The 25,957-nt window shown below is 42.9% G+C and overlaps 1 protein-coding gene across 5 annotated transcripts in view; it reads left to right on the top strand.

The window, feature by feature from the left end:
• The window catches only part of LOC149363868 (uncharacterized), a 117,533-nt gene that overhangs the window by 77,267 nt on the left and 14,309 nt on the right, over window positions 1-25,957 (top strand). For all 5 annotated transcript variants that reach the window (XM_089573831.1, XM_089573833.1, XM_089573832.1 and 2 more), the window contains 10 exons: window positions 725-805; window positions 1,635-1,721; window positions 2,756-2,881; window positions 6,426-6,697; window positions 10,254-10,303; window positions 13,200-13,272; window positions 18,182-18,263; window positions 21,792-22,036; window positions 24,534-24,648; window positions 25,190-25,378. In XM_089573831.1, coding sequence (XP_089429957.1) covers window positions 725-805; window positions 1,635-1,721; window positions 2,756-2,881; window positions 6,426-6,697; window positions 10,254-10,303; window positions 13,200-13,272; window positions 18,182-18,263; window positions 21,792-22,036; window positions 24,534-24,648; window positions 25,190-25,378 — 1,320 coding nt within the window. The remainder of the gene's footprint in view (window positions 1-724; window positions 806-1,634; window positions 1,722-2,755; window positions 2,882-6,425; window positions 6,698-10,253; window positions 10,304-13,199; window positions 13,273-18,181; window positions 18,264-21,791; window positions 22,037-24,533; window positions 24,649-25,189; window positions 25,379-25,957) is intronic.

The raw sequence follows: 25,957 nt of genomic DNA, 5'->3' as shown, positions 1-25,957 counted from the left end.
TAATAGTGGCTTATTGTGTTAATGACAGTATAGCCGAGTGTCATTCTACGAGCTTCAGCCAAGGCATTAGATTCTGCATGCTCCTTAGCCATGCCATTTTAATGCTGCATGAGTATTTGTTTGAAGTTACCAAGCTCATGAATATATGAACCACATAGTCAGTGCGTGGTATCTTGTAGACAACACCAATATATCTTAATCTTGAGAAGTGCTTGTAGCTGGGTTTGTTGGTTAATCTTTCTGAGTGATCTTTCACACTGACTGGTTGGCACATGGACTTGTGTGTGGGGACATGTGAGCAATTTGATTGTGGTAACTTTAAAAGAATGTTACAAGTGCCTTACTTCCTTCAGGAGTGTAAGGAACAGACAAATGCTTCACCTCAGTTGCAGCTGTACTGTGGAAGGTTGTATAATGAAGGGCTCAGCAGAACAGCGTTTTTGTGTCTTTAAATGCTAATAAGGAAGTCTATTGCATGACAGATTTAATTTAATTTTTTGTAATTCCTAGTCTTGCGTGTGACATCTTCAGAGCCTACATAAAGGTTGAACAATGAAGTGAACATCGAGTGTTTTTGCTTCTTGGAGCCGCAAATTGTCGGTGGTGTGTGTTTGTTTATGTTCACAACGATTCCTTCTTGCTACGCAATCTTTTGACAAACCCTCGATCTTTAGGTTGTGTTCTGACACTGCAGGCATGTGCATAAGTTGTACTTTTCCTTCAGGAACAAGTGTACCCCTCAAAACCATACAGGATGTCGAGGGCAGACTACATTGCCAGCTTTGGACCTACAGTTGGTGACAGGGTATGCTTGCTCTTTTTACAACTGTACCTGTATTGGGAAGCCTTTGCAAAGTCTGTGGCACCATTTTTCATGTCACTGCAGGGAACTAGTTGACACTAGCCCGCTACTGGCATGTGATCCAGAGGTCCGGGCCTTATGGGTGGTAACTGCATTGCAAGCACACTACCCTGCTCTCCTTCTTAAAAGGGCCTATTCACCGGCGCCTATGGCCCTACATAGCTCTGGCTTGCTTGAAATATCACAAATAGTGTATTTTCTTTGGCCTGCAGTTGGATATGTCAATGGTTAGCCAAAAAATGATTACATGGTTTTAGGATGGCGACTTTTTCACATTTTCTGTTACAGTTGACTTGCTACACGTACATGCTACTAACGCTTTAGGTCAGGAAATAATGCAACCATTCCTGTGGCTGTTGATTGGAGGGAAGGACAACTCTTCTGATGATGCAGCCTTGAGAGAATAAAATGTTACGCATGGGGGCACAAAAGAAAGTAAAAAAAATTATAGATGATCATTGTGACTGATGTGGCAGAGTATGCGTTAGCATCAGTGTTTCCCTCGGATGGAGCAGCTGCTGCTGCTGATGAGTTCAGACCGTGTGTGCGGGTAGCGTGATCGAGTCCTTCGATCACCACCTTAACCTTGCTTTCCTTTCTATATCCCATCCAGCAATCACTATATGACATGTGGTCCCCCCCTCCACTCTCCCGATCATGGTATTTTTGTAAAAAAAAAGATATGGCTTCATCGCATTTAGCACTCAGCATGTTCTGTATGCAGATGGGTACTTTGGTGTATTTTTACTCATGTAACTTCTTTCATGTTCAGGTAAAACTTGGTGACACATGCCTGGTGATTGAAGTTGAAAAAGACTACACTGTTTATGGCGATGAAGTGAAGTTTGGTGGCGGGAAGGTAAGATTAATATGAACTTAACTTTTGTTCCAAATCAGGGGTAAAGTTGAAATTAAATTAATATTGAGTGTATAACTGCATTGTTGATTTACTTAATAATCACTTACTGAATAAGTGAACGCATCGTGAACGAAGAAGTGGCGGTGCGCTGGATGATGACGACGTTGACAGTGGGTAGCTGGGCCCTTGGAGTCAGAGCTGAGTGCTGGCCATCTCAGCGCAGCCGCTAATACAGACTTACCGTACCAGTTCACCGGTAACAATATGTTTGGGTGGCATTTTTTTAGGCACACCTAACTAGGCATACCTAGGTTTTAAAATGCTAAAGCTCCTCTCCTGAGTCATGTTGCTTAGAAGACCTTATGTGTTGGGCTAATGACAAGCCTTTTCTCACAATATCTTGAAACCAGAATCAGCATACAAGGAAGGGCCTAATCGGTGAGTTAGACATATTGGGTGGTCTTTTTGAAGAAGAAACCAATTCTTTTTATGAACAGACTTAAAGGTGCACTGAAGAGGAATCTGAACTCATCTTTTTGCCGCGGGCCTTCAAAGCCTTGTTATGCTGTCCACTAGCCCTAAAGATTTCAGCCTTTCTTCCGGAAGGGCTGTGTCTGTAAATCTTGGGTTTCTTTTCTAATTAGCACATTTTCTTGTTGCTGACCATGGTTTGACACAGGCTGATGCTACAATTGCTTTGTGCGGAAATCTAGGGATAGTAACCTCTTACCTTGACACAATTCTTGGCTGTGAGTCACCGTTTGGCTTTGGCTAGCTCCGAGATGACAGGGGAATTGAAGGGGTTATAGGTGGTGGGAGTAGTGTGCTGCCCTCTTTGCCTTTCCCCTTTTCTTTCCTTTTCAGTTACCGGCCCACGGAAGGTAAAAGTTGTTAGTGCAGCCCACTTTGCGAGATGAGTTTGATACACACAACATGAAGAGACTGTAATTTTGAAATGAAAGTAATTTTTAATGATGTTAGTACAGCTGGTGGACACCTTTTGTGCAAAACAAGGCATGGTTTGTGTGTTGCAGGTGATTCGAGATGGCATGGGGCAAGCAGCTGGCCGCAACGCAGATGAAGTCCTTGACATAGTCATAACGAATGCCCTCATCCTTGATGCATTGCTGGGTGTCGTAAAGGCTGACATTGGAATTAAGGTACTGTATGGCAGATGTTTTTTTTTTGTCTATTTGCATATTTTTGTTGCCCTGCCTAAAGCTGTGGCTCTTACAGTTTGTGCTTTGGCGTAAATGTCTGTCGACAGGCGAGTCTTTACTACTGCCACTTATGCATGAACTCATGGTCAGGATTAGATTGTGCATTGTTGGTGTAAATTAGATACACACTTTATTTTATGGAAGAGAAAAAACTCGGACCTTTTGTTTTCCTCTTTGTTAATGTTTATGCTTTCCGTTTTGACTACAAACAGCTCAGCCAAATTCTACAAATCCCGGCGTTTCATGTCCAAATGTCTTTTGCGGGGCACCGCTATGGAAAATGCATGTGCAGATTGTTTGGAGTAAATGTGAAAACTGCATTCAAGTAGCAGATTCGCAAATATTAGTCAGCTATTGTGTAGTACAGTGCTTGGGCCCATGCCAAACTATGTCATTCTGTGCTTTTGGATGAGGATGTAGAAATTCACATGGCATAGTAAGTTAATGGTCTGTTTCTTTTAAGTGCAGAGTTGGTATTGTGAGCAGTGAGTGTGTGTATGTGATGTGTGTGGCTAAATGTTATTTAAAGGAGAATTATCACTGGTGAAGTACTTTCTTACATAGTATATGTCATAACGTTGTACTAGGTGTATTATGTCATAATTGAAAAGCTCCATGGGGGCTTGGAATTGAGTGCTCTTGTAGGCGTGAGAGAATGATGCAGTCATTGCAAATATTTTGAATATTTTTCCCTTCAAAAGAGTGAAACGTCTAGGTTTTCTTTGACTTCATTCTATATTCAGCTAATTGTTAAGTTTTATTGTCCACCTAAAGAAAGCAAGGGAAGACTATTTCATGTAATTAACCCTCACCTAAATAGGCCCAGCTGACTTCATGTTAAAGTTTAGCGAAAATGCTGATGAAAGTGTTTATGTTAACCAAATCAGTGGGGATGTCCATCTGGACATTCTTATCAAGGCAGAATTAGGTATCGGTTTCTTTGAAGTCTCTACACTTGTTCTAAATGCCTGGCATTACAAAACCTCCTTGCAGTGTTGCACCTTTCTTCACTCTACTCTGTTCATTTTGATTAGTGGTGTTTCACGGGCCAAAGCTATACTTGGGCTCTGAGGCGTGCCTTAGTGGAGAGTTCCTGGTTAATATCACTCACTTGATACCCCTCAATGTGCATTAAAAAAATCTCCATGCACAAGTACTCTCACATTTTGCCTCCATCGAAATGGGGCTGCCATTGCTGCCATCACCAGAATTGAATCGGTGATTTTGCGCTCAGTAGCAGAATGCAGTAGCTGCCACGGTCACTCAGCTCTGCCCTTTGTTGTTAACCATGTGCTGCTTGCATGGCTCTTTCTTCCTTGCTTGCATGCCTTTCATGCAGCTAGTCATCGCTTCTGCTTTTTTTTCCAGTTCCAGTGCTGATGAGCTGCTTTGGTGCAGTGGCATTTTCGTTCCAGCCATTCTGTATTGAGGATTCCCTGATTTGGAATGCTTAATCTGAATGTTAGGTTCATGCTGTCATTTTCATCCACTTCAATGCTGTGGTTACTTTTGTCCTTGTCACCACAGTATCCAATTTACATATCTTCTTATTCATGTGGTACCCTAAGGATGTCATCAGCTTCCAGTGTATATTCGTCTTTGTCTTCTTTCATCTCTTCAACACCAGGCTTTTCCATTGGATGAAAGTTAAGCTCTCTGTTCCCAGTGTCAGATGTGCCTACATTATGTTCATTGTGCTTGCTCTTTTAAGTGGCATCTTGCGATCTGCAGTCTGTGCACAAACTATCAGCACCTAGATGATCCACCTGGACTGGAAAAGATGAGCCTCGTTTGAGTTGTGCCGACAGATGGGGTTTCTTCCTCATTTCCTTTTAATAGTGCATTGATTGAACTTTGCAAGCATTTTTTTCACCACAGCTGACCTCTTCTCTTTTCTTTATTGAGCTGCATCCAAGAACAATGTGGATGTGCTAAAGATAGTCCTAGAAATGGCTTTCATGTGAAAATGTGTTGTAATGAGGTCAGTTAGCATTGTTTTGGTCATGAGAGCATGTCACAAAGGCTGAGTGCTTGGTGAAAGGTGGGAAAAGTGTTCGATATTAATTACAGAGCATGCAATGACATCAGGCAAACTTTATTACAGAGGCATGGCATCTCACCACACACATGCAACAGTGTGACAAACTTACCGTATTTTCCGGTGTATAAGACGCACCCTTGTATAAGACGCACCCGCCATATATTCAGGCTGTCATTGAAAAAGTTGGTATATAAGACGCACCCGTGTATAAGACGCACTCCAATTTAACCGGTTAGGCTAGTGAGAATTAAACACGCTTGCGCGACCATCGCGAAATTCACTGTACGTGTGACAAATTCTTAAGCAACGCTAAGTGATCGAAAATGGTTTAGAAAAAAGAAAAAAACGAAAGTGCTCTGCATTATGTCCATAACAACATTTTATTTCTACTTAAAACCTATGAAGTCTTCATCTTCGTATACGCTATCAAAAAGTTCGCCCATTTCTGGCGGCAACGAGGCTGAAACATTCTCTTCGTACTACGTACACGGAGCAAAGTTGCAAAGGGTGGCTAAAAAAGAACACCGGCTTGTCTTGACTTGTCTTGACAATGGCGAGAAGCGCAATTGTCTTCATCTTTTGGCATTTCACATTACTTTTGCTTGGGGCCACCGAAACGGTTGCGTGTTTGTGATCACGGAAGTCGTCATCCCAGCTGTTTCATGATAAAGTTCACCTAAGAAAAGCTGCGCACGGTGGTCCCCGTATTGAAGTATTAACCGCGTTACAACTGCGTCATTGGTAGTGATATTTTTTCAATGAAAAAAGCTTGAACATGAACCTGAGTAACTTCTGAACTCGCAAAAAGACGCGAAAAATTAGCGTATAAGACGCACCCTTGTATAGGACGCACCAGCAAGATTTCAGAAAAAAGGCCGCGTCTTATACACCGGAAAATACGGTATGTGCAGAATGAAACCAGACACAGAATTGAACTTGCAGCTCCTTCAGTGCCTGGCCTTGGAAGGTTGTAATAAATGACATGCGTGGTCATGCTATCAGTCAGTCTGTCACTGAAGCTGAAGCAAGATGAAGCGGAATTTTGCATAAATCTTTTTGACATCCGAGCTCGCTAAATTTCGCTGGCTAGGTTCAATTATATAAGCTTAGATATGGAGCTGCAGAGATGGACACATGGTGACATTGCTGTCACCTGACTTATCGTATAATCTCGTGTAAGGGCCGAACCCTTGTATGAGCTGCATCCGCTCTTTTGAACTAGGTAATTGAAAAAAATATGATTACATTTATTTTTTTTTTAATTCGTGTATGGGGCGCACCTTCAAAATTCACACAATTAAAAAAAAAGTGTGGCCCTTGCATGAGTTTATAAGGTAAATTATTTAGTGTTGCTTTTTATGCTCAGATGTGAAGCCACAGTTGTTTGCAGCCTGAAATTATTTCTGTTGTCTTTCGACTTATTCTTGCCGGTTGCCAATGCAGGGAAATGAAATTGTAGGAATTGGCAAAGCGGGCAACCCTGACATAATGGCTGGAGTACACCCGAACCTCATCATCGGCTGCAGTACAGAAGTAGTGGCTGGTGAGGGCCTCATCGTGACGGCTGGTGCCATTGACACCCACGTGCACTTCGTTTGTCCTCAGCTGGTTGAACAGGCCATTGCTGGTGGCATCACGACCTTGATTGGAGGAGGCTCGGGGCCGGCTGAAGGATCACGGGCCACCACATGCACTCCGGGTGCTGAGTGCATTCGGTAGGCCTTCCAATTCCTTAACTAAAGCATTGCTTCCCCAAGAAAGGTGCTCTAAATGTTCCCTAATTATCAAGCCCATGCAGACTTTTGAGCACTTTTCAAAATTTCCGAGCGCACAAGATTGAAACGAAGACTCACAGAAAGGACACACATCACAAAGCGCCATCTTCAACTGATTTATTTGCATGCGATGCGCCCACATAGATACAATGCATCACTGGTGCTCGCAGGAAAAGTACAAACATCAAAACAAACGTCGCGGTGATACGCCTGGCTACTCCTTGATAGCGGTGATGGCCGTCGTGCGAAGAACCAGGCCACGCCATAAAAAAAAAAAAAACAGTATCCAGAGCGAGTAAACACGTGTAAGGGCAACTTTTGAAACAGCCGTTACTGGGGCATTATTTCTAAGAATTGATGCTCCTTTGTACTTAACTGCACAGAAGGAATGCTGACACAATTATCTTTGAGTTTATAGATTTCACTAGCTTCAATAACCTCCCTTGTGGTTTTTTCCGCACACCTGCGCAGAACTGTGGTCTGCTCAAAGATAGGCCCGTGCTTCTTGCTCAGTTCGCAATCATGGCAGTGTATGCCCAGGTGTCGGGAGGCATTCTTGTGGTGTGTGTTCTTTCTGTCAGTCTTCATTTCATTCTCGTGCGCTCGGAAATTTTGAGATGTGTAACTAACTAGCCCGTCAGTTCGTCCTGAGCAAATTCATTTGTGCACTTTGTTCATGTTTCTCTCTTAACTCTTTCGCTACCGCGGAAAAATGCACGATTTGGAGCGCACTGAAAGAAAATTTTTTTTCTCAAGAACTAATACACCCAGCACATATTGCAATGCATGAAATTGTAGCTTATTAGTTACACTTCTGAATGAAACAAACACCAGAGTTGTGTGTGCAAAAGTAAATGAACATTTATTTCTGAAATTTACTAAAAACACAAAAAAAGTAAATAGCAAAAACAAAAATTACCGGCTGCACTAAGCCCGAACTTGATTAGAGGAAAACTGGAATATACAAACTGTTGCACATGTTTATAGCTGTCATTATTCACAGTTTCAGCTATGAGAAAAATTTACTGCACTTTCCATGGCTTGTCAAGTCAAGGGTCATGACTGTGGTGCCACTGTGAAGAGCAGTCAGAGGTGAAGATGTGAAGTAGAGGTAGACTGACAAGTGCTTCACATAAGGTTTTATCTTTGTTCCTCCCTTGTTCTCTGATAGCCGAGCTTGTAGTTTCTTCTTTTTTTCATTCTTTTCGGTTGGTGTTGAATGGATTCTATGAGAGGATTGGGGGCGTGGACTTCTTTTCCCTCATCATACCCGAAGATTTCTTGAATGAGCTGCTCCCTGAAAGCCAGCTGATAAAATTTGGCATTTTAGGCAAGCTCTAAAACACCAGGATCGATGAAATAAGTTTTATCGATGTGGTTCAAAAGCCAGGACACTCTTCAAGTGTTGCCAATAGAAGCTGCCGCCACTGAATCATCCGGGTCCGTTACGTGCAAAAAAAAAACAAAAACGAAAAAAGTGAAAAACCAATTTTGAGAAATGATTTTTGATGGCAGAGGGCCAGAATAGATTATTCTGGTATTTCAGTAGAGATACAGTCGTGGCAGGTCAACAATTCCAATGTATATGATGATTCCAATGAACATCAGAATCTCCAACAGATTCACGTCTTCCCATGAGCCGTCACGCCGAATTTGCTGAAAATCTTCATCCATGCATACTTATTAGTGTTTCCGCACACGATCTTCATCATTTCCGCCGTGAAGAGCATCAAAAAAAAGTCTAGAACTCGAGCGAATCTCCGAGCCCCGCTCCGCAGCGATGTGCCGATATGGACACCTAGCTGTCGTCTTGGTTGAAAAACGCGACGCGACCTTGAGCATTTGGCAAACTGTCTTCGCCATACGTTGTCAAGACCCTGAATCACAAAAATAAACCACTGTCATCAATTACAAACCGTATGCACCGCAGAAAACACACAGCGAACGAAAACAGAACTTACATGCAAGTACGCGCTGACGTTCCGGGCTCCCGAGGCGAAGTCTCGCTGCCGAAACCGAAATCCAACGTTTGTACATTGTTGCCCGACTAATAACCACTGCTTTCGTCGCAAAAAACGAAACCGAAACCGGCCGACGTGCTCGGTGTCAGCTTTCGCTTCCGAGGAGCGCGCGGCGACGCGGACGCCATTTTCTCCGGCTGACGGTGCTGCGGCCGTTCAAAGTTTTATTTTTCACGGCGCCCCCTCATGTCAAAACACTGAAACCAAGGCTGCAATCGAAAGAGCAGTTGTTGAGCTCGCTAACTAGATGGCGGAGCCCGTCCACAACGCTCCAAAATTAGCTTTTTTGCGCGGGCGATTTGAATCGATCATATGCGAACGATCGCCTAGGGCGCGGTAGCGAAAGAGTTAACATGGGGGGCAGGAAAGTACTCTAAAATCAAAGTCTCATGCCAAAGTACTTTATCGAGCCCTTGCCAAGTAGCTTTTGGCCTTGGAAACCATCCAATGCCTACTAGAAAATAAAAATGAACTGAATTGAGAGTGTCACATGATGATGTTGATGCACTTTAAGACCAAAGACATATACGTAATGTGATTAGGTGTTGTTTTTGTTGATATGATTTGTATGGTAAGGTTTGTAGGGTTTCATCCCAGAGTGGCACATGGGCTATGAGAAACACTGTTGTGGAGGGCTGCGGATTAATTTCGAGCTCTTGTATTTTTTTAGGTGTGCTGACATCGCGCCGCACACTGACACTTTCAGATTTTGCATCCTTCGAAATGTGTTCACCGCACCCAGGATTCAGGGGCTGTGCAGCCGAATGCCAAAGCCACTAACTCACTGCAATGGGTGTCAGTGATATCGATTATATTTGCCGAAGGAAAAGGATAGGAAAGTGTGCTTGCTGCTGTAAGCGGCTGTCCAAGTTATGGTAGCCTGGCACCTATTTATAATTTATTTTTTCCAAAATAAACAAGAACATCATTATCACTGTCATCGTCCACTGGGGGATGAAAGCCTCCACTAGGTGAGCTACATTTTGTGGACTGGTGCAAAGGCTCAAAACAAAAACATCTGCTCTAGGCACCTAACCCAGGGTTTGCACAAGCCCTTGAAACACCTTAAATTTGGTGCACTCCTTAAATTTCTTGAAAAATTCGGAGTGATCTGATTTATCTCTCTGAAAAACTGCAAAAAATGCTCACATTTTTGTGGGAATCGACAGATAATCTCTTTGAGGTTGCTGACATTAAGAATGGCATAACTCTCCTTGTCAGGCCTAAGAGTCACCTCCGAATGGTTGGGGAAAAGGAAGTAGAGATCACGATCATAAAGGGAGAAATCAGAGCTGAGCAAGAGTCAAAGGGTTCCTAATCTGTCTGATCCAGAGAAGATTTCTTGCCCTCCTTGATTATTATCCCTTTGTATCCTTGAAATCCTGAAATTCTCCTAGAATTTTAAGCCCAATTATCTGTACAGACCCTATTAACCCATTTAAATTCATTTAAGTGAGACGTTTTGTTTGCTGCAGAAACATGATCCTGAGCACGGACAGCATGCCAGTCAATTTCGGGTTTACAGGTAAGAGCCAGTAATCTGTTCGTTGTTCTTTTTTCATCAGAATCAACTTCATAATGTATGCATTCACTTCCTGAGCAGGCGTATACACCTGGTGGCTGATGTTTTTTTTTGCCAAGCCATCAATGAAGATAATGCAGTGCCAATATCCTAAACACTGATTGCAGCTGCTTGTGGTGGTGAGATAACAGACAGATCTGTCAAAGTGGATTAGAGATGATGACTTAAGCAGAAGATTGCTCTTCTTTCAGCATTCACTATTGGATTATCTTTCAGTCTGATGTCAGTAAATTGCAATTTATTCATTAAATGATTGAAGCCAACAGTCACCAAAGCCAAGGGAAGCATAGGAAAATCTTTCTAGCTCAATTTTTTTTCAACTTGTGGTGTTGATCAATGGAAAATTGAGAGTGTAAATACTGTACGGCTGAATGATAACTGATTATAAAGTAGAAGAAAATAACCACATGCTGCCGGCGGGATCCGAACCCGCAACCTTGAATTTCACGTATTAGGGCGCTCAGCTACTGAGCCGGAGTTCCCGGGTTCTGTCCCAGCCACAGTGGCTGCGTTTCGATGGAGGTGAAACGCAAAGGCGCCCATATGCTGTGCAACTTAAAGATCCCCAGGTGGTCTAAATTATTCCAGAGCCCTCCACTACACAACTTCTTTCTCTCTTCCTTCTTTCATTCCCACCTTCCCCCCTTCCCTTATGGCACGGTTGGGTGTCCATGGAGGTGTGAGACAATTATACTGTGTCATTTGCTTTCCTCAGAAACCAATTTTTTTTCTCTACCAACTGAGCTACAGTGGGGGCTGTCCAGTCTTATACTTTTGGGGGCGTTTATGTTGTGAGTAACCTAACCTTGAGAGTGTTCACAAGCAGCCTGGACTTAGAAGATTGGACAACTGCCGTTGTAGCTAAGTTAGTGGAGCATCATACGTGAAATTTGGTGATCGTGGGTTCAGATCCCACCAGCTGCTTTTGTTTTTACTTCTACTTTCTAACCAATTCTTTTTCTGGCAAAAAATAATTACACTCTTAATTTCCCATTGATCAACACTATATGTTAAAAAAAAAAGAAGCTAGGAGCATTCTCCTATGCTTTCCTTGGTTTTGGCAACTGTTGCCTGCCTATATTTGTATGCCATAATGAGCTCCTCATTTTTTACCCTTGTCTGTTCAATTTATCAATTTGTTGTTGAATTTGATTAATAAGGTAAGGCTGATAATACCATCTTAGGTTATAATGAAAGACATTAATGTTTTAGTTTGTAGTTCACTGCATTACTGATATAGGAGTAAGGTTACCAGGCTCACGTGCAGATGAGGCGCAATTGGTATTTGAGGTTTACCGCATTAACAAAGAACAACTGGGATGAAATTGTTTTCGGACATTGTTATCAAGTACCTTTGCAGTTAAGATCAGGCTTAGTTATTTTCTTTTTAAACTGATGGATGACTCTGGGAGGTTCTGCAGGATTTGTGAGGATGTTTTTGCAAGTGTAAAACAAGTTGCAATGGGGACAGGTGTGCGCTGACAGTCCTCTTCCTTTGTGCGAAGCAAAAGTTGGCAGAATCTAATGCTTTGCAGTATTGAGGAGTGTTATGCTTTTTGCCCATTTAATTAGACAAATGTATTTACTAAATATATATCCATACATTAGCTTGCTAACTACTAATTTAAGTAAGCACAAGCAGCTGCTCCTGCAGTGGGAGGTTGCTAATTGGAACTCACTTGAATTGTGCATCTAGTTTCTAAAAATTTACACTTTGGTCTCATCAACATCAGGTGCATTAAAAGATTTTCTTGTTTTGAACTTTGCATAATTCTAAGAAACTTTTGGTCTCCTTTTGAGTTCAAATCGTTGATAGTGTATAGCTTAAGTAAGAACATGAATTTGATGCATTGCAGCAAGACCCATTCAAGAAACTATGCTTAGCTGTTCAATGCCAGTAACACTGTGAGGGGTACCAGATCATGTAACCGCATATGTAGACCTGGTTTGGCTCGTTTGCCCTGTGTGATGAATCCCAGCAGGCGCTAGGCTACTTAAGTCTATCAAGTGTTTGTGACGTGAGCCTGGCTGGCATAATCACTAAACCTCTGATGAACACCAGACTTCTGCAACTTATGACACAGCAACAGTACTAAGTCTGGTTTCGGGGAATGTTAGCTGACCCATGCTAGCTGCTTGTCAGGCAGGCAAAGTTGCAATGTCTTGGCAAGCTAAAGGTACATTAACTTCTTTGGCATCTTGCAAGGTATGTTACACTTACAAGTGTGGACAAGCCTGCTAGTGTTGTCCATTTGCAGGGTGTGGCAAGAAGTCTCATGTTTTTTTTTTTTAGTGTGCTAGCACTAGATGCCTCGCTAGAGAAAAAGCTGTCCTGTCTGTGGATGAGGCCTCCATCTGCCACCTGCCACAATTGGCAGGTGACTAAGTGGAGAAAGGGAAGGGGAAGAAAGGGTGACTGGAAATGGGTTGCAGGTGGCAAAGTGGTGAGAGAGAAATTCTCTTCTCCTTTTCATGTGCTAGCTCTAGGTGGGTCACTAGCAGAAAGGCCGTTATATGTCCTAGTGAAGGAGTAACACCAGTTTTATGGCAGCTGCAGCCAAGTAAAAAGGACTAAATTCATGCATGTCAGCTGCAGCCAAGTGGAATGGAGTGTAGCTCGCTTGCTGCAGCCTAGTGGAAGAAAAGCGAACAGGTTTCGCGGCAGCTGCAGACAAATGGAAAGGCGGAAACCATATGTCACCAGCTGATGCTTACATTCTCTTTAAAACTGTCATAAGTAACCTATGCGAAGGGTCCATACATACTGTGCTTGCACACTTACGTTGCATTTAGTTTAACAAAGTAAATCGGGTGTCAATTGTTTCTTCTTGTTTTTCAGGTAAAGGAAACACGTCATACACTCAAGGACTTGCACCTGAGCTCGTATCGCAGATCGAAGCTGGTGCAATGGGGTGAGTAAATGCTGATGACATTGTTATAGCTTAGAGCGAAACAAAACTGCGCGAAGACGACGGGACAAAAGAAAGGCACGAATACACACACACAAAGCGCTTTGTGTGTGTGTATTTGTGCCTTTCTTTTGTCCCGTCGTCTTCGCGCAGTTTTGTTTCGCTCTAACCATGAACCAACTAGCCCAACATCATGTCTTACTTCGTTATAGCTTACAGTGAAGGAAAGGAAACAAGATGAAAACTGATTTGTTATACTTTATATTCTTCTTGTGATAAGGATTTTCACCCTCAGATTTTATATTTCATTGATGTTTGTCTGTCCGAAGCCTCAGGAACGTGGCCCACTTGCCCACCGGTTTGTGGGCAGCCTGCCAGCAGGCTTTATGACCAACTTTGCAAAACATTTTAAGGCAAATTAATCTATGGCCGTGGGAGGGTTTCGAACCCACACTAGCGTGAACAGGTCAGCTTCGCTGGTCACTGCATTAGACCACTACATCATCACTGCAGCTGGATGTCCCATGTGTTTAACTGCCAGACTCTCGTGTTGTACTTTGGACGTCACTGTCTTCATCAAATTTCATCTGTAGTTAATGGATCCTAAGCACACCGCTATCGCATTGCCCTCCTTAACCGAGCCTCGAACTGAAGCCTAAATCGAAGTGAAAGCCTAAGTGCAAGTGCACCTAATTCTATTTGGCCTAACTACACTAAATTGTCCGTCATTTTTTTTACCTCATTTGTACACGCGCTATGCACAGTAGGTTTTAGTAGGAGGCTTGCTGACCACGTTGAGTCAGTTGCGTTCGCATGCTTTTGTTGACAGCACCCAACTTCAAAATGTTCATTCAGCATTAGTACTGGGGATGTTAAAAGGTGCTCGGCACAATGTGGTATATTTGCACGCATATGGTATCCAACACAACTGAGCGATGACCAGACTACTCTTCCCTAATAGTGGAAGGTTTCAACCTGCAGCTAAAGCTTTTTCATGTTGCAGTTGTCTCGCACAACAAGTCCGAAAATCTGTTCATAAAGCAGGAAATCTTCTGGCAGCTTAGTTTTCTACAATGGTCAAAAATTCGGAGGTCTGTCTCGGGGTCACCTGTGCACTGCAAGTCATAATTATTGTTCCGTTGGATATTCTTAAGCAAAATGCCTCAACACATTTAAGAATGATGTATGAGTGCTGTGAGCTACAATCCTTATGTATCATGTTCATTTGGCTGTCTGCACTTTAGTGGCCTTTTGCACATTCCTGATTTGACTTCTTTAGCAGGGTGAGAAGCTTCACACCAAAGAGAGAACACATTTCATATAGGAGGTTCTTGCTCTGACTGAAGTGTCTTTATAACCTTGAGTAACAAGGCAGATGTCTTTTATGGAAAGGCTATTCTCAGAAGTTTTTGAGAATATTCTAGTTTAGACAACCGCTTTGAGCTTTCGGTTGCTCTCTCTGATGTAGTTGACGCTCTTGAGGAAACAGCAAAAATTGGTACTAATGCTTCACAATATTGGCAACAGGCTGATGAAAAATCATCATGAGGGGCTCACTGTGGATGATGTTATTTTCATCACTGAAGACCTAATAAATGATATACCGAGTTTTAACTCAACGTCGCAGTTTCTGGCAGCTTTTGATTAGAGCCATGATCCAGCACACTCCACCGACACGACTACTGCTGTTGTATATGAGCTCCAAGAAATCCAAGGTTTCTTCACTGTAGATTTAAAAAAATGGTGCCACAAATCGACCAGTAAAATTTGTACTCATAATAAAAACTTCCTTTGAATCGGGTATGGTGCCTGCTCTTAGGGGCTCAGTTGTGCCTACTGTGCTTTTCAAAAGAGTAAATGAAACATTGCGGCAATATTTAGTTGACAACGGTTTAAAATATCAGTGGTACTGTCCTGAGTGTCTCCTCGGCCTTTATGTTTTTTGAAAGGCAAAGGAGGAGGATTGTTTCAGTGAAAAAGCAGCTGTCGGCCAGCCTCAACTTGGCCATCAACTGGTGTTTTTCAGTTTTAGCTGATTCCAAATTTTTTTTTAGTGCTGGATGTTTATTGGTGTTTTTACATTACAACCAAAAAGTACACGGCCTAGATATAATGCAGGAGGGAGCTGTGTGCCTGGCGCTGACCAAATCTAAACTGATTGTAAAAAATGGCTTGTAACTAATTGCATGCTGCACTCTGCCTTTGTCAATTTTATAATCCTGGTGCTCACAGGGGCCTTTCAAGGTACAAACACTGACATGCAAAACCCTTCTGTCTATACCTCTACAAACATTTTATGTACCTCTACAAACATTTTATGTGGTTCAAGTGCTAAAAGCACAGGCAGAGATGCATCGGCTCCTGGGAGTAGTTTATGTAACAGCACAGAGCAGTGGCTATCAAGTTATCCGTTCTTTCTGGCTTCTTCCAGTTCCTTTTTTTTTTATCATTACAGTATGACCGGCAGCTCTGTCAAACACATCCTGAGCCTTTTTCATGGTCACGATCGGTTCAGTGCAGCACACATAAGTTGGATGTAACTTTTGCCTGGGAAGTCTGTATTCATGCTGTGATGCCTGCCCATGCCTTTAATGAAAATCGACTGGATATGCCGTACCTTTGGGCATAAAAAAAAAAGAAAATCCCAACGTGCTTACATACGTTCGCTAGTCTGTAAACTTAATTGAAGTAGTGCTTTGGTCGTCCTCAGAGGCAATAAAATATGAAACCAAGGTTCCAGATTCTTGACCTCTAAACAGGGGAACCTGGTCAGCCTAGGATTATCTCAGTGGACACTAATTGAATTTCATTATTATGACGGTTACGCAGTAGGTTCTTGGTTGTTTCACCACACCTGCTGTCTGATGATGCAGAAGTGTTACACAATGGCTTTGTAGTTTTTCTTAATTTTTGCCACACTTCAATCTACATGTTACATGGTATGATATATAATTAGGTTTATTAAAGGGACAGTGGGGAGAGCTCTATTGATATTTTTTTTAAAGCAAAATCCGATAGTTTGACATTTCATGGCTTTGTTGACACTTGGCCGGCAGCGAAAGATGCGTTTATTTCTAAAAAACTTGGATTCATAGTTGAAAAAGTTTTTCCCACCGCTCTGATTCAAACTTGGGACTCTCTTATGACGACACAGGACTAAATGACGTGAAACATGGCGTGCACATGACGTAACGCAGACTCCGTGATTTCTGGCGGCCAGTAGTACGGCCTAGCAGCAGCCGAAAAGAAAGCTACCGCCAGCCGCACGTTGAAGGCATCTATCGGCTGTTGTGGCTGTCACTACCGTTGCTTCGTTTACGTTTGCACCAACGTTTTGCCAGCATTACGATGGATCCGTTCTCGAAGTCGTCAACGAAGTTCTCGCAAATAGACACCTTTAGCACACCGTGTACCTTGTTAACCTTGTTACCGTTAGCGGAATATCGGGAGCCCGCCTACTGCCGGTGAGCAGGCGCTGATTGGTCCCGATGCTGCAGGCGCGCGCGTAGCTGCCGAGTACGTGGCGCCATCTGGCGACGTCAAGGAGATTTGTGCATGCATTGGCTGCGCCTTAGTAATTCGGGCCTTCTCGTGTCCCAGTGTTACTAGAACTATTGGTTCTAGCAACACTGTTTTGTCCTATGACATCATCACGCTTGTACTTGCGAGTTTGGCCTGTGGCGGCGATACCTGTATTTTGGTTCTTGCTCTTTTCTACGTTACAAGAGCTTTGTTGTCAGTATGAGTGGCGTTTTTGTAATCAGGAGCTCGTATTCTGTCGATACAAGCCAACTTCAATTTCTCCTCAGTTTCCCTTTAATGTCCCAAAGGAGGCTGTGAGGACGCCACTTCAGTCTTGACTTCTGGAAAACAAGTGGTTGTGCTGAGGCATGATTTCAGGAACATTGCATATCCTTGTGTTGTAAGTAGGGCCTATGTAAATATACTAAAGAAGAGGGGCTCAAGAACGAAAATGAGGATTTATTTCCGATGTTTTGGCTGGAGCCCAGCCAAAATATCATACTGTGTGCGTGCATGTGCGTGCGTGCATGCATGCATGTGTGCTTGTGTGTGTGTGTTTATGTTTTATTGGGGTTTAACGTCCCAAAGTGACCCAGCTAGGCTATGAGGGACGCCGTAGTGAAGGGCTCTGGAAATTTCGTCCACCTGGGGTTCTTTAACGTGCACTGACATCGCACAGTACACGGGCCTCTAGAATGTCGCCTCCATCGGCTGAGTTTCGATGGAGGCATATGTGCGTGCGTGCGTGTGTGTGTGTGTGTGTGTGTGTGTGTGTGTGTGCGCGCGTGTGCGTGCGTGTGTGCGTGCGTGTGCCACATTGCAGAGAAGAAATGGAATTGATGCAGTACACACTTCCTAGACTTCTTTCAGTATCACAACAAATGCTTCATAAATGTTGTGCCTGACGAGTGATTTCTGCTGTTTGAATTCTGGTTGTTGTATGTTCATGCACATTTATGCATGAAACAAGTACAGGCAGTGTTCTCCATGTTGTGTGAAAAACTGGCTATTTCATGAAGGTTCAGGAGCCATTTCTTGCATGTTGCAACCAGATCAGAATATACAAATGACACAACCAAAAGGTAGCACTTTCATTGTGTGGAATAGCATGACAGATTTATGAAACTTCTGCAGACAATGCTAATGCATCCTTGGGATAACTAAAATTTCTTTCTAGGTAGGCATTAAACTACTGCTAGACTACTACTGCTAGAATGCTAGACTACTGCTAGAATGTCTACTAGTAGACATTAGGCAGAGATGACAAAAACTTTACTTTGGCAATAACTGTCAATTAAACACTTACCAGCCATTCTTTCTGGCACTCCTGTGCACATTATGGGTGATTGTTAAGATGCTTGCTAATCAGCATGTCCATAATTTTGTCCAGGCTGAAGCTGCACGAAGACTGGGCATGCACACCTGCAGCTATCGATGCTTGCCTTCAGGTTGCTGATTTCTACGACATTCAGGTGTGTAATTTGAGTTGTTTTGAAGTCCAAAATTTTTTCATTCACTTAATTCACCTATCTTGCAAATGAAAAAGATTAAGGTTACATGACAGCTTTCATAGATACAGCAATGCAACTTTTCATGAAACATATACTTGCCGTTGTGGCTTAGTTAGAGTGGTGCTCTGCCTCCCAGCACGAGGCTGCAGGCTTGACCCTCAGTTTGGCAGCTGCATTTTGATGGATTTGAAATGCAGAGACACTGGCATGCACAGATTTGATGCAGGTTAAACAAGTAAAAATTCACCAGGAGTCACCAACTGCAAGGTGCGCCTTGCCTTACGTGTAGCTGTGACTAATGCAGATTCATCAGTCTTTAAGGCATGAAACATGACTACAGCAATATACAGTTTTAAAAATATAGCTTCTATGAAATTCTTGAACTGTCAGTGATGTGATCAATGTGATTTACGTTCACAGATAACAAGGCCAGTAGTCAGAGCACGCCTACTGACAAATGAGATTCTAGTGGTGCCTTAGGCTGACAGAGTAAAATTGCATATTGTGTGACTTACTGTGCACTGCTGTGATCTCAATTTATTTTGCCCCCAAACTAGATGTAGCAAGTTTTCTTTCTCCCTGTGCACCACATGCAAATATAGTTGCTGAAATAAAAAGCTGCACATTCATACATGCACTGTTCACCCCTCTGAGGGCTGAAGTCCCCCAAATGTAGCTACATATAGGAAAAGGCTTTTCACTCTGAGAACATTAGGCATTCATTTGCTTTCTCCGCTTAGATGAAATGACACAAACTGAAATCTATCACCGCCGCTGCGGTGGCTCAGTGGTTATGGCGCTCGGCTGCTGGCCTGAAAGACGCGGGTTCGATCCCGGCCGCGGCGATCAAATTTCGATGGAGGCGAAATTCTAGAGGCCCGTGTACTGTGCGATGTCAGTGCATGTTAAAGAACCCCAGGTGGTCGAAATTTCCGGAGCCCTTCACTACGGCGTCCCTCATAGCCTGAGTTGCTTTGGGACGTTAAACCCCCATAAACCATAAATCTGTCACTATCACCACTTGAGTGAGACATAAGGTGATAGTGTCATGGGCGCAAAAAATGTATGCTCAGGGGTGCGACAGTTTTAAAGCAGGCTGAATGTCATGGGAAAGTGAAACAAAGGAGGCTCAGGTACGAAGCAGCTGGTTCGGCCAGCACTGTTCCTCAATTGGAGGAAATGAATATAAGGGACATTGACTGACTACAGAACTGATGAGCATCAGCGTTGACATCCCTGTAGGAGCACACGTGCATGTCTTCCTGTGTAAAGGCCTGTGGAAAGTTTTCTCCAGATGGGTCCTTGAATACTGCCTGTCTATTAAACGCAGGACTTCGCATGTTGCAACACATTGGGCTGCGTTGTGATCCCAGTGGGAATAGTGATCTTGTTTCATCAGTTGTCGCAATGGGTGAAACAAGGTTTTTGTTTCTCAGTCCTGGGGTGGTATTCTGCCGGTGTCGCCTTTTGCGACATGTCGCATAAGGGCGGGGCCTAAAAAAGTGCGTACAGTTGCTCGAAGAAAAGCAAAACGCCTCCGGCACTTTCGTCGGCGGTGCTTTCATTCACTCCGAGAAGCGACAGTTTACCACTGCTGATTCACTAGCAGCAGTAGTTTCGTATTTTTGATAGCAAGAGTATTTGCCATCACATGACGTCTAATGTTAAAAAAATACTTGCAAATTTAATATAAACTCGCTTTACTTCATTTAAGTCTATAAAACACCGCGAAAAAGCTACAAGTCTATTTTTGTTTCGTTCCGGACGGTTGGCTAGGTGTCGGCTGCGTTTCGGGCAGTTGAAGACGGTAGCAGTGTAGCTGGAGGTACCATTAGGCTTGCGCGCTCCAGAATCGAGAGTGTATCTCAAAAACAAGGCTGAATTGCAGCTTAAACTTTATCATCGAAGCAAGGTAAGTCATAGCGAAAAGCAACAACACCAGTAGTTGCCAGTAAACATGCCGACCGGAATCGCAAGGACTGCTGAATTGGCTGAAGCGGGCGGCTCTCGCTTGGAAGGACGCCGCCATGTTTTCACGCTAAGGGTGCAAAAGCCGCAACTGCCGATTGCCTTCGTACGCTAACGCTATTCGCATGGCGAGTGGCAGTCCGGCTCAGCAGACGGTAGCCACAGTGCTGCTCTTCGACAGCCGGTAATGCCGCCGACAAGATTCGTTGGCCAAGGCAAACTGGTCGTGATGTCCGCGGACACGCCACTCTTCTTCGCAACTCAAAAACCAGGCAAGGAGAGTGGGATCCATGGCTTCTAGTATCAATTTCGTAGCCCGTCGCCCGCGCGAATCGCTTCAGCGCATTCCGTTGTTCGACTAAGCGTAGTAAATTGGGGCGACGTCACGATGACGTAGCAGGAAGGCGGATCCGCGTCGTCACGCCGCCGTCACCGCGGCTCGAGCCAATCAGCGAAGAGCGAATGCGACATGTCGCAAAAGGCGACACCGGGAGAATACCACCCCTGAACACATATGGTGGTTAGCTCAATTAAAGTTCACAAACTTACTGCCACCAAAGAAATTTGGGGTTACTGCCAGTGTTGTGGAAATAGTGTTTGCTTTTCTTGGCTCTGAGAATATGCTTGCTACACTTACAGTGCTCCTGTATGAAATTTTTTTTTTAATGAAATTTCTTCTAGTATCTTTAGAACAAACTGTCTGAAGATTAACTGCACCTGCTCTTTGGGTGGCTTGTGTTCAAAGTTTTTTATGACAGCAAATTTGATGTGGTTGTTCACATTATACTGCTATACCTGCAATCATATCATTTGATTTTTGGCATTTTCCAAACCCCCTAAAATTTTTTCCATCTCATTCCGGTCTTGCATCAGCAAACTTTAGTGGGTGGAACAGACCCCTTAAGCTTATGCAGCAGCTGTGCAATTATGGCAGGATCACTTTGAAAGATGTGAATGAAGTCTGGTTTCTGGAGTCGCATGTGTATTCGGAAATAAATTAGAGACCTTTGAACTTGAATGATTCTAGTACTTTTCCTCTCTTTGCTATCATGCACGCTGATGTAAATACCTACAGGATTCTTATGTGAACTGCTGAGTAAGCTAGAGGTGAACAGTTGGACCTACAGTGTGTGTTGTGTCCTCCGTACTGTGCTGGCACAAACGTGGTTCCAAAGTAAAAGAAAGAACACCCCCTGGAAGTTTTCAGTTGTGATTTTGCTATGATGCTGATGCCAGTGACATCATATACTATATTGTGGGGAAAGTCTTTCATACAGTTGATCTTGTTCTTGTTCTTGTTCTTGTTCTAGTTTTGAAAGTCACTTTTTTTTTGTGTGTGTGAAGCCTTACTGCAGTGAGGTGGCACACTTGGTTGTTTACATCATGCAAAATTGAAAATATAAAAATTGTTGACCAAAGAATCTGCATCTGCACTTTGTCATGATGCATGCACACTGCTTTTCCTTTATTCTCTGTGCACACATACACCACGTGGTGTCTTACTGGTCGGCATCATTACAGGCTCTGATTCACACAGATACGCTGAATGAGGGAGGATGCCTGGAGCAGACCGTGGAGGCATTTGATGGACGAACCATCCACGCGTACCACGCAGAGGGTGCCGGAGGAGGCCATGCTCCAGACATCATCAGCATATGTGGAGAGCTCAATGTCCTTCCTTCGTCCACTAATCCGACCAGGCCCTATACAAAGAACACCATTGAAGAAGCACTTGACATGCTTATCATCTGCCACCATCTGGACAGGTTGGTTGGCCTGAATTTTCCAACTGACTCACTTATCCATAATTCTTTAATCTCAACTTATAATTAGTTTATGCGCAGAAAGGCCACATTGTGGCTGCTCTTACATTTTTAAGCTAACATGCTGCATGCACTGGTAGCATTAAAAGTGCCCTGGAACAGCCTTCAGAAGCTGCTGTTTTTCATTAGGCTGCACCTCTCTGCTTTCGTGGTTGGCATGCTAGAAAGCAGAGAAGCAGACTCGGCATCATTCATGTAATGCTTGCGTTGCCTTACCAATTTTACATGGGCGTGCTGTGTCCTCTCCTTTTTCGCAACTTTTTTTTTTAGTGTGCTTACGGCCTTTTTGCCCTCTTGATGTGAAAACTGGCATCTTGTATTGCTACAGCAAACTGTGTTTATGATGGGACTATTTCGAACAGTGTTGTGGAATTATGTGGAAATGATGAAATTTCAAGCAAGTGAATGACGAACAATGCAAGAATGTTGGCTTCTATCTGAATTATCTGTTTTATGATACACACATATGTGCACAATATGAGACAGGACAAAAGCTCGCAGACTTGTTGCCCTACCTTGCGGCAAAAGGGGGGAAATTTTCAGTTGTACTGCTCCTGAGCCTTTGCGCTCATGAGTGCATGAACTTGCATTGAGGCCTGCCTGTACCACATAAACACAGATGGCCCAATCAGGAGAGTGACTACTCTTTGGTACGGCACAGGCCTACCCAAGCAACAGTCTCGGTTGTGAAGGAGGTGCAGCTTAGAGTTTTCTCTTGTGATAGACCGTGTGGAACACTAACACTGACAGAAAGATGGTGTGTTTAGCAAGAGTTGTTGTCAGGCTGATCGGTTATCACTTGTCCTGTCTATCTCTGTGTCATGTTTTTAGTGCACTTCCTTATGGCTTTACAAGAAAATGTTTGTTTTGGAGGAGGGCTCTCATACTGTATGTGGCTTCTAATTTCCTGTGGTGGAGGAATTAAAGTTCCATGAATTCATGACAAAATATCTACAATATTCTGAGGAAGCATAACACATAAAATTAATATATAACCTTATTTTTGAGATATGCCTTGCATACTCCAAATGTATCTTTAATAAAATTAAATGGGGCTGATGCAATCCAGTGTCAAGCAGTGTTTGGTATCGTCTTGACTTGAAGACTGGTGTGTATACAACACAATTCCCTCCCCCCCCCACACTTGTATCATCTCTCTGGCTATACCTTGGGGTGCAGGTTAACAGAAAATGCTAATGGGACATACACCTCACTTAAAGTACTCGAGTAAGGGAGTAATTTTTAATAAGCATCCACCTGCACACAACCATAAGGCTGCAAAAAAAAAGTTCTGAAGCTTCCTCAGAGTCTTCGTAGTTGAAGAAAAATTGATCCTGGTGTGAGGATGGAACCTGGGACTACCGCTTGTCCAGGGCCATCACCATACCAACTAAGCTAACCAAGGTGGCAGAGATGGCAGGGAGAGGCCGAATTGATCAATAGCTCGAAGCAAATACGATGTTGGTCGACTGTGTTTAGTAGAGACACCAAGGTGGTTGCTAATGAGTAATTACACTCTTGACTGAAATCTACTCCAGATTGGAGGGTTTACCCTAAACGCATTACGAAAGTACTCAGTGGTTTGGTGTCTTAACAGAAAAAGTCAGTATGATCAAAGAGTGCTCAAACATGCAGAAGTTTCAAATATTGGTGATAGCATAATCTCTTTGTGTTATGAATGTATGACCACAGGACTTATTCACATACTATTGGAGATAAAAGTCTCAAGGATGCGGGAAAAGCGATTTTAACATAGAAATGCCACGTTTGTTGCCAATTGCCTGATTTCACCAGCTCACTTCACAGCATGTGAGTTCGTCTTTCACCTCGATAAGTGTGGTCTAGGCAGGCACACCAACTACCAACCGAGCTAATGGATTCATTTCCCGGTGAAGTGTACTTGAGTACCTTGTATAGTGCCTCGTTTTCTGAGCTGCCGCTTTGCAACTTTTTTTAATTAGTTTTTTTACCGCATATAGCCAACTTGAGGTGCAAATACAAAACGCGACAAATACAAATTAATTTGGTGTTGAGTAAGCCCTCAAAAGGAACCAATTTGAGAACACTTTGTAAGATAATAAACATCTGTAATGTAATAAGAAAACCTCAGGGAACTAGCTTGGTTTCAAGTGAAACTTGTGTGCCATCTTTTTGACATATCTAGGCCATGTGGTGTACTGCTTGGCTATGTAACAGAGAAATATACAGTATACCCATAACACTTCAAAGCTCTGAAGTGGTGAGTGAGGAGGTTCTCCTCACTACTCATAAATTCGGTGCGCTGGGTATGCTATAGGAGCTGCACTGTGGGTTCTAATATTGATCTTGGTGACCTGGAATCTTGAAAGAGAGAGTATTTGGCAAGTGAGCAAACTGTCTTGAATGTACCGATTTATGCACTATGAGTGCTACACTGTTTCTGTCATTGCCCTTTCTCTAGAAACGTCAAGGAAGACTTGGCTTTTGCTGAATCTCGAATCAGAGCCGAGACCATTGCAGCTGAGGATGTTTTGCATGATATTGGTGCCATCAGTATTTACACCTCTGATGCACTTGTGAGTATTTGCTGCAGCCTTGTTTTTTGAAAAATATTTTATTTCTGCATGCTTGCATCATCTAATGTTTGTGCATCTTGTAAAGTTGCCAAATGCCTATGCTAGTTAAAAGGTGCTGAGGGGAATAATAGATTTTAATATGCAAATATTGTGTGAGTTGACTCTCATTAATGTTTAGTAACATACAAGTCAAGTCTTGTGAAATTTTTGTTGCATTGCTCACTCTGTTGTATCTTAAATTTTTTTCTGCTAGTAGTAAAAAATTTGTTGTATGCATCATGCTAGTTCAGGTATACAGAAAAGCTTTCTCATAATTTCTAAGAGAATTCTAAGAGTGGCTTCTGGCAGTGATTTTTTTGTCTTTGTTTGTACCGTTGATGGTTTATAGTTTATGGTTTATTTGTTTAACATCCCAAAGCGACTCAGGCTATAAGGGACGCCATAGTGAAGGGCAGCACAGTCATTTAGATCTCTCAAATTAAAAAAAAAACACCACAGTCCTAACAGACCAGTTACCTGAAAATTGCCTTTTTTTTTTTAGGCGATGGGTAGAATCGGTGAAGTTGTCAGCAGGACTTGGCAGACTGCTGACAAGATGAAAATCTTCCGCGGAAAGCTGAAAGAAGACTCGCCGAACAACGACAACTTCAGAGTTCTCCGCTATCTGGCCAAGTACACCATCAATCCTGCTCTAGCTCACGGAATTGACTACTATGTTGGATCTGTGACGGTCAGTTGCCTAGGCACTAACACAACACTTTGATGATGTTGAACATACATATTATGCTTTCTGTTATGTGTGTGGCTTGTGTTTTCTCTTGTTTATTAATTTTTGTCTAGGTAGTTTATTATTCGGTAAGTAATTAGCGATGTGCAACATAATTCTTTCACTGCAGCTGGTCCACTGTTATAAGTGGGTTTCAGTGAAAGTAAAACTGTGAAAGCTTTGTGTGTATGCAAGAATATCTGATCATCTGCATGCCAATCCATATTTCAGGCACAGGTCCGAGAGCTGTTCTGTATTGTTGTGAAAAAGCAAGGCTTTCACACACAGAATATCAGTGAAAATATGGTTGTTGTCAAAAATCCTCTCTAGTTCTTTTCAGCCCCAACACTTCTGGATCCTTACTGTACCTGTAGCATTTTTTTTTTGCAGGCCAAAAACTATATGCAAGGGATTATTTAAGTTGATGGGAGATACAACCAATGATTAGCACATGCTACTGAATACATTTCAGTAACAGAAGCTCTGGAAACACTTTCATAACATAGGAAATAATCTCCTCAGTTATGAGATCATGGCATGATA

This window comes from Amblyomma mixtum, chromosome 2, assembly GCF_055824585.1.
Source record: "Amblyomma mixtum isolate Tamu chromosome 2, ASM5582458v1, whole genome shotgun sequence".
Taxonomy (NCBI): domain Eukaryota; kingdom Metazoa; phylum Arthropoda; class Arachnida; order Ixodida; family Ixodidae; genus Amblyomma; species Amblyomma mixtum.
Note: the sequence above shows the minus strand (reverse complement) of the source record. Positions and strands in the feature narration are given on the sequence as shown.